Source organism: Nyctereutes procyonoides, unplaced genomic scaffold (assembly GCF_905146905.1).
Source record: "Nyctereutes procyonoides isolate TBG_1078 unplaced genomic scaffold, NYPRO_anot_genome, whole genome shotgun sequence".
NCBI lineage: Eukaryota > Metazoa > Chordata > Mammalia > Carnivora > Canidae > Nyctereutes > Nyctereutes procyonoides.
This window is the reverse complement of record NW_026575024.1, coordinates 37,460,825-37,469,239: the sequence shown is the minus strand read 5'-3', so window position 1 is coordinate 37,469,239 and position 8,415 is coordinate 37,460,825. Positions and strand designations below refer to the sequence as shown.

Below are 8,415 nucleotides of genomic sequence, written 5' to 3'. Positions count from 1 at the left end.
CAAAGCACGAGTTTCATATAGGGAATATAAATGCATCCATTCACTTCCTCTCATTAACTTCACAGTCAGGCTTTGAACAATGCGATTGATTAACATACTCATTGTTCTCTTATGCTTTTACCTCAAATTTTTACATCTTTAGGGATCAAAGATATCTGAATACTTAGCAAACAAATGTTCCTGCAAAACCATCTCTGTAAAACGTAGTGGCACCAAAAGTGCCAGAATGGTTTTTTTACTGTTTCAAGGGACCTACAAAAATGCTAAGGAAAACAAATCTATGAACCAATTTTATTTTTATTTGCATTTAACATGATTATACACATTCATGTGTCTAACAAGATCTGCACTGTTACATTAAAAATACAGTACAATAACATTCAACATGAGGTACTTCATATTTATATATTTTTCCTTCATAAATAATGCTGTAAGCTACTAAATTCAAGCACTCTGCACAAATGGCTAGTGTCTTGAATTAGCCGAGCTTATTTAAACACCTTAAAAACAAAAAAGACAGTTCAGTGCAATAATTATGTAGAAATTAGACCATTTACTTAAATACTATATTAAGATATGCTTAAAGAATGTTACATTAGAACTGCTAGCCTAGTTCCCCTTTATCCCCAGTATGAACAACGACAAAGACTGCCAGATACATTGGGAAAAGCATCTACAGAGTATTCTGTTTAATAAAGATGTGTTTTTACACTAGAGTTGCCTGTCTTGTCAGAACAATGGTTTTCTAGTTTTAAAAGCTACAAAATTCGAGATTACCAAAGAAAATGAAGCAAGCACATTAGCTTTCATTCCATGTTGTTGAAAATGCAACAGGGAGAATAGGATTCAAAATACAAAATTTCTTATTCTAAATACAATTTTCAAATTTAACTCATGGCTCTCAACACCAGCCAATTAGGTGATGAATCTGTCTTTTGTTTTTTAGGTAATAATAATTAACATAAAATCAGGCTCTTATACCCCCAGTGTACAAGATCTCCCTCGGCTTTTCCCCAGCAGTTCCCTAGCCACCTGGAGGGCATCTTGCTAACAGGAGTGCTGACAGTGAACGTTACTAAATGAACAGTCTTTAATCTAAGGTTATCACACCCACCTCAACAATCTGATCTGATGACATTAGTGTTAAATCAGGTTTCTTCTTCTCTGGCTTAAAAATGAGTGCCTTCTAATCAGGTATATAGTCTACCAATTTGCATGGTAGCTATGAGTTACCGAAATGTTTAATCATAATTTAAAAGCAAAATCCTTTACAGAACTATTTTTAAATTGAAAACACACCTTTATTTCATAAATACTTTGCCAAAACTACTATCTGTCATCTTCCTAATAAAAAATAGTTGTTAGATAATTTTGGAAAGTTGTCCTGGGAGTACTCATCTAAAATCACCAGTAACAGCTTTTGATCATCTATACTAACAGGCATAGGTAATGGCAAACATGATTAAAACATTTCCCATAATCCAGTGTTCTCCTCCACCAGGGAAGCTGGCCAGAAGCAACAAGCCCACGAGTGGGGGGGGGGGGCCGGGAAGTGGCCCAGAAGCACACTGAATAAGATAAGGGTAGTCACTTACTGGGGCCTTGCTAGGGCCAGCATGGGGACCATTTCTGTCTGACCTCTTACTGGCCAGGCAGGGAGGAGACAATGCCTGAGTCGGCAAACACACTTGCATGCACATGGACATGCATGGACGCCCACAGCGTGCACACACCCACCCACCCACCCCAGGACTAACCCCTGGCTCCAGACAAGCCAGCTTGGGACTCGCAGAGCAGGAGAAGGAGGCGGCCAGGGACCACACTCTGGGTGGTGGGGGAAGCCATCTCAGGATCACACTGAGCAGAAAAGCTGCCCAGAAAGACATGGATACTTCAACTGGCAGTGAACACATTGGACACTACCAGGGTCACAGGCACTAAACCATCACAAGCCATCACTGAAGGAGAATTTTTGGATGAGCTTTTCCCTCCTTTGTTTACATTAGCCATGTAAAAATAAGAGGGCCGGATGTGATGCTGATGCAGTGAGTATCAGGTACAATCAAATGTATCGCTCCAGACTTATTTTAAAAAACCCTGCAGGCATATATTGGCACTTTAAGATAGCCAAAGACCAAATTCTAGCAGTCTAGGAACAGGACATAATTATAACTAAGAAGATAGTATGTGGTCAAAGTAGATCAGGTAAAGTGTATTTTGGATTAAAAAGAAAAAAGAAAAATCAAAGAATAAAAGTATCTTATTACATTAACATGTAGTGCTACAAAACTAATTGTTACTCTACAAATCTGAAGAATTGTTTGGTCCTCTTTTCATGGGAAAAAGGGCATAAGAATTCTATAAAGTATGACTTATAAAAACAAGCAAATAGTGGGGATCAGAAGCAAAGTGGGGAGAAGACTGGCTTTTTCAAATGGTGTGTTCTATCATGCCATCAAATAGACTATTTGTAGAATGGGACTTCTTTAGGTTTCCTTTCTAAGCTGTTTTATTTTAAATTAATAGGCTTGTGATTTTCCCCAATGATAATAAAAATGTGTAATTTAGTTCCAAAAGAAGTGTCTGTACTGCAATAGTTTGCCTTCTAAACTAAAAAGATAAAAACCTGCTTGTAGTAGAAGTCCTGGCCTAAGCAAACACCCAATTTCCTATTTTACATTGATACTTTGCAGTGTTTAACATTTAACAATCTTATGAATTTTGGATTTAAGAAAAAATAATGCCCAGAGTAAAATACTTAAAATGAAACAAGAGCTAAACAAAACTATCGCCTACTTTCTACATTATTATTTATTACGAAGCAAAGCTTCTTTCAAAATTGTACACTGAGGTTTACATGTAATTTGGGGAGAGGGGGGAAGTTCTCTTTAAAAATAACTCATTATTATTTTAGAATATTTATTTCTATTGTCAAAATAAAGCCCCAGAAATTCTGAGAGACACAAAACTGGGAGGTCAATGGAGCAGTTGGAAAAGAGCACAAATTCTCCTCGGGTGTATAGATGCAACTCTAAAAACCACAAAGCCTTAATAAGAACTTGGCTCTTTTAAGCATATAGTTAAAAGCTGAATGCTGCATTTTTGCCTATACATAATTAAAAGTTTGAAAGAAATTAAGAAACTGCCTACAGCTTCATTCATTACGAATTACCTGCGCTGATCTGCAGATGAGCTAAGTATAAGCAAGTAGGAACCAGATGCGCACCTCAGAGCTCACACTGCTTTGGGAGGTGTTTTCAAGCATAGAATATGAGTTCAGGGATCTGCCCTCCTTGCACCCCAGTGCCATTGGTACTATCTGAGGAGCACTGAAACTGGACAGTCACCTTGCCACACTGAACTTCCGTCATGCCTTCTTGTCCAAAGTAGCTGAGTTCATTTCCATCCAGTATCACGCTGGCTGTGTAGAAGGTGTCTGGTTCAATCTGCACTGGGTACTCAAACCACACGGGGAAAGTATTGCTGGAGCCATCTGAGAAGTACTTGCTCAAGTTCTGCCCCAGAACAACGCCCTGCCGCTTGAGTTCAATCTTGGCGCTATACTCTGCAGAACCACAGCTGGAGCCATACAGCCCAAAGCCAGCAATGAACACTCTCTTATCAACTGCGAACTGGATGCTGTCACAGCGGCCCCGGTAACGCCACTGGTTGCTACGATAGGCACATGATTGGAAACGGTGACAGCGCTGGGGGACGAGGCCCTTGCGGGCTTTACTTACAAACTGCAACTCGGGCTTTTTGGCTGCAGTGTACCAGAGGAAAATGTCATTGGTCTCATTGAGAGTTAAAACTCCTGACTGGGCAGCACCATTTGCAAAATCATCCAGGGCCATTGTGGGTATGCGGATTAAGTAAAGTGCCTTTCCAAGGACCTTGCGTTTATTTTCAATGCTCAAAGCTAGATCTTGTCGCTGGCATTCCACTTCAGCCCAGTTGAGAGCTGCCTCAAAAACCACAATTTCTTTGGCATTCAGAGTTTCCCTGCGGAGGATACTTTCTAGAGTCTGGAAGTCGATATCGCAGAATCCCTCAGACTTGAGAGCTAACTCAGCCTGGGCATCGATCACCTCCCAGCAACGCTGGGTCAGGTCTGGCTCCTCAAACAGGCAGCTCTGGGAGAGGAGTACACAGGCGTTCTTGGCGCTCAGGCTGGTCTCCAGGAAATTAACGCAGGCTCGGGCGAGGTGAGGGACAATGTACTTTTTGGCAGCATAAAGAGTGGCCAGCACTGTGTCAGCAGCCAAGTCAATTTCATCACAATAGATATATCTGAAAGAGAGCACACAGCATGTAAATGGAATTTTCACAAAATCAATGTGTCCAGCAAGATGCAACTACTTTCAAGTTAGTTCCAAGAAAATCATCTTATGTGACAGTTATTATAAAAATGATTGGGATTAAGGGAACATCTGAAATATGTTCATTAATTATTAATATTTCAACTCAGCAGTAAATTTGTACAACTAAAGACATTAACTTTCTGTTACCATTCTAGCCTCTATTTTATAACCTACATTCAATGTCTTCTCAAAAAAAAAAAAAAAAAGATACTAGAGCTGTTTGAAAAAAAAAAAAAAAAACTATACACCAAAGTTAGTATTAGCAAAAAATAGCAAAATTTCTGTTAAATACACCATCTTATATTTAATCAAAAAATAATCTCCAGGGATCCCTGGGTGGCGCAGCGGTTTGGCGCCTGCCTTTGGCCCAGGGCGCGATCCTGGAGACCCGGGATCGAATCCCACGTCGGGCTCCCGGTGCGTGGAGCCTGTTTCTCCCTCTGCCTGTGTTCTCTGCCTCTCTCTCTCTCTCATTCTATGTGACTATCATAAATAAATAAAAATTAAAAAAAAAAATAATAATCTCCAGAGCACTTGGTGGCTCAGTTGGTTAAGTGTCTGCCTTCGGCTTAAGTCATGATCCAGAGGTCCTGCCTGGGATTGAGCCCTGTGTCCTGGAGCCTATGTCCTGCTGGGCTCCCTGCTCTGTGGAGAGTCTGCTTCTTCCCACTGCCACCCCCCTCCTTCCTCATGCTCTCTCTCTCTTTCCAACAAATACATAAAATCTTTTTTTTAAAAGAATGATCTTATGTTTTAGAATAGTGCGCTCTCTCTCTCCATATATATACACAGACATACATAATTTTATTTTTAAATTTTCTGTACATTCAGAAAGAAACAAATGCCTTTAGTACTATAATGTTGGCAATGATTACATCTTAATTCTTTTAACTAGGCAGGACTTGAATTTTTCCTTAACACAAAATAAAACCTGAAATTAAGCAAGATATTTTTCAAGTAGTTTTAAAGTCCAACAGATTATCAAATATGAATTTCAACAATCCAACATAGGCTTTTTATCTGGCTTTTTTTTTTTCCTTCAAACTCTAAACTCTTTCTTCTCCACACATTTCTTCTACCTTCAGAATTAAAGACTATTATTTCTGGATATATTTAATTAAAAGACAAAAAAAGCAAGAAAGCCCAAATATGCACTTATTTTTATGATTCTGTAAGATATCCCTATGTCAGGATGAGAGAACATTTCTTGTGATTTGGGGGAATGGTGGCAGCCTCCCAAAATGGTATGTAAAGACAAAAATCATCTGCTTCTTTTAGACTGGTATGATTGAGTATGAGAGTCAGTGAGAACTACATACGGGTGAAAAATACATATTGTTAATACTTAATTTTTATATTTTTCTAGCTAATGCTAAGATGTTTAGCTACTTGCTGTGAAGTTTTCCTTTAATTTCTACATTTTAAATCAGTAAAACATATATGACAAAAGATTAGCAATGGCTTCTGCACAAGTAAAAAATCCCACAGTGATGACAATAAGAAAAACATCCACAATCACAAATGAAACTTCCATTTTTGCTCCCTAGAAGCTCTTCTCTTCTGATATGCTAAGCCATAATATACCTGGCAAGACTAACTCACAACATACCGGCAGCTCAGTGATGTTCTGACCTGAGAACCAGGATGTTGGGGAAGAATCTGAACAAGGTCAGCACGTTGTGCCTCTTACCCCGGATTGTCAAGTGAGCAGTCTTCCCCCTTTTCTTGACAACTCCCTTTCTAGGAATACTGGCTACTCAGCCATACAATGCATGGTCTGGAAAACCTGGCCCCCACTGTCCATGGCAACAGTGCAGCACTAACTATGGCCCAACAGCAAACGGCACCTTACTTCATTTCTGATTCTTACCACAGTATGTATCATTTTAAAAAGCTGTATTGAGATATATTCTAGGTAATGTATTTGTAAGAAAAAATGCCTACAGAATGACTTGAGTGAAATGTAACTTTATAATTCTTACTTGTGTTTCTTAATTATGTATCTATTCTGGCTGAAACAACAGGACACTCTACTGGACTGCAGTGCAGTCAAAATGCTGAACTAGTGTTGGCGTTCTCCTCAGCAAGAGACAATGTCAAATATACAAAGCTGACTTGACTGGAAAAAAAAAACAAAACCCTCAGGTAAAACTGGTTTCTGTACATGTACCTCTAGAAGATTATAAAGGTCACTAAGTGTTGGTTGTTTAAAAGTGGTGGATTAGTTTACCTTTTGGTACTTTACATGCTCACTTATCTTTCATTTCCCTATTTCCCATTGTGAAGTTTCAGTCAGAAGCAATCTGATTTCAAAACTACAACATAGATAAAGAATTGAATACTTTTAAGTTCTACAATTGACTATAGTACTTATTTCTCAGTAGAAATAGACAATAAATATCTTGCAACATTTTAACCATTTGTGGGATTATCGTCCAAGTTGTTGACACAGAAAAATTTAACAAACACATTTATTCCAGGGAACCAAAATGCCCACAGAAGCAGATAACCTTGAACTCTTGATATACTTGGTGTGCTAGAGTAAGGATTTAACAAAAATCATGAAACCTTACTTATCACACTAACACCAGTGCACATCAAAGAAGCTGATCATATTTTTAAGTATATATCTTACATGTTTATATTTTTATATTACCAATTAAAATTTTCTTGTAAAAATACATATAAAACTATAGAAAACTATTCATCTCTCTCAAAAATGTTTCTTCTACTATCAAATATTTCTTTATCTTTGAGAAATGGTATCCGGTTGTATGTAAGAGTACCTGTATGTATGGTATGTATGTACATACAAAGATCAGATATTTTAACACAGTAAGTTTTAAATATTTTTTTTTTCTTAAGATTTTTTATTTATCTATTCATGAGAGGCAGAGGGAGAAGCAGGCTCCATGCAGGGAGCCCAATGTGGGACTCGATCCTAGGACTCCAGGATCATGCCCTGGGCCAAAGGCAGACTCTCAACCTCTGAGCCGCCCAGGCATCCCTAACACAGTAAGTTTTATATCTGCTGACAAGAAACAATAATTCCTAGAAAATTCAGGAATCTCTTAACTAATGGTACTTAAATGGAGTATAGAATTTCTGGAATTGTGAAACAAAATATAATTTATATCTTTAAAGACTTCTTCATACACAATGCTGTCAGAGAGAACACACTGTAATAGACAATCCTCCATGACAAAGTGATTTTTAATTTTAAGTCGTTAAAAAAATCAAATCACTATCCGTGCCACTTGCTCTCAAATCCCATGCCAAGGTGTCATTGCAAATGCCACCATTCCACATGCTTTTGTCCCAAAATATGCACAGTAGTTTTCTCCAAAAACATTTACAAGGTAAGCAGCACCCTCTTTCTTCAGCATTCTCCCTTTCAGTTACACAGAACTTATATTTAACTGTGAAGCCGGCAGAGTACAAACACATCATAAACAAACTCTTTCTAAGCAAATGAACGATGCTTACTTCAGCATAGCGAGAAAAGCAGCAGGTTCGACATCTGGTATACGGATTTCATCTTTGTCCTCAGCAAGTTCTCCATAAAACATTGCATGGAACACAGAGCTCCCAACAGCTAAAACATACTGTGGAGAAAGGGAAATCTTATTTCATGCATTAAACTGAAAGCATTTTCAGTAAATCAGTCCAGAAAAACAACTCCAAGCAATCAGGTTTAGTGGACATGAAGCAACTACACCTGCTCTTTCTTCAAAGCCAAGGTCTAATGTGTATCCTGCTGTGAAAGCAGAAGATAGATGTTCATGCAAGCCAGTCTTTATGCTGCTAATTACCTCAAAGCTTTCAGGGATTAATGTGTAAGTTCCCTCATTACAAAATAAATAAAATAAAAGCTTATCTAACCAAATTTCTAGGGGAAGAGTAAACATGACTTTCCTAACCTGTCACAACAACTTCCCATGACTGGAGAGTTCAGAGGGCATATTTTTGTGTGGGATGTAAAGCACGGTAGAAAGAAACAAAGAAAAAAAATTAAGCGTGGCTAAGACCTTTTGGAGAGGCTATGCCTTCTCTG

At 38.3% G+C, this 8,415-nt stretch overlaps 1 protein-coding gene across 9 annotated transcripts in view; it reads right to left on the bottom strand.

Annotated features, from left to right (window-relative positions):
• Positions 1-1,742: 1,742 nt before the first annotated feature.
• The window catches only part of BTBD3 (BTB domain containing 3), a 32,821-nt gene continuing 26,148 nt past the window's right edge, over positions 1,743-8,415 (bottom strand). For all 9 annotated transcript variants that reach the window (XM_055346147.1, XM_055346101.1, XM_055346108.1 and 6 more), the window contains 2 exons: positions 7,848-7,966; positions 1,743-4,290 (listed from right to left, as the gene is read on the bottom strand). In XM_055346147.1, the coding sequence (XP_055202122.1) occupies positions 3,258-4,290; positions 7,848-7,966 (1,152 nt within the window). In that variant the 3' untranslated portion in view covers positions 1,743-3,257. The remainder of the gene's footprint in view (positions 4,291-7,847; positions 7,967-8,415) is intronic.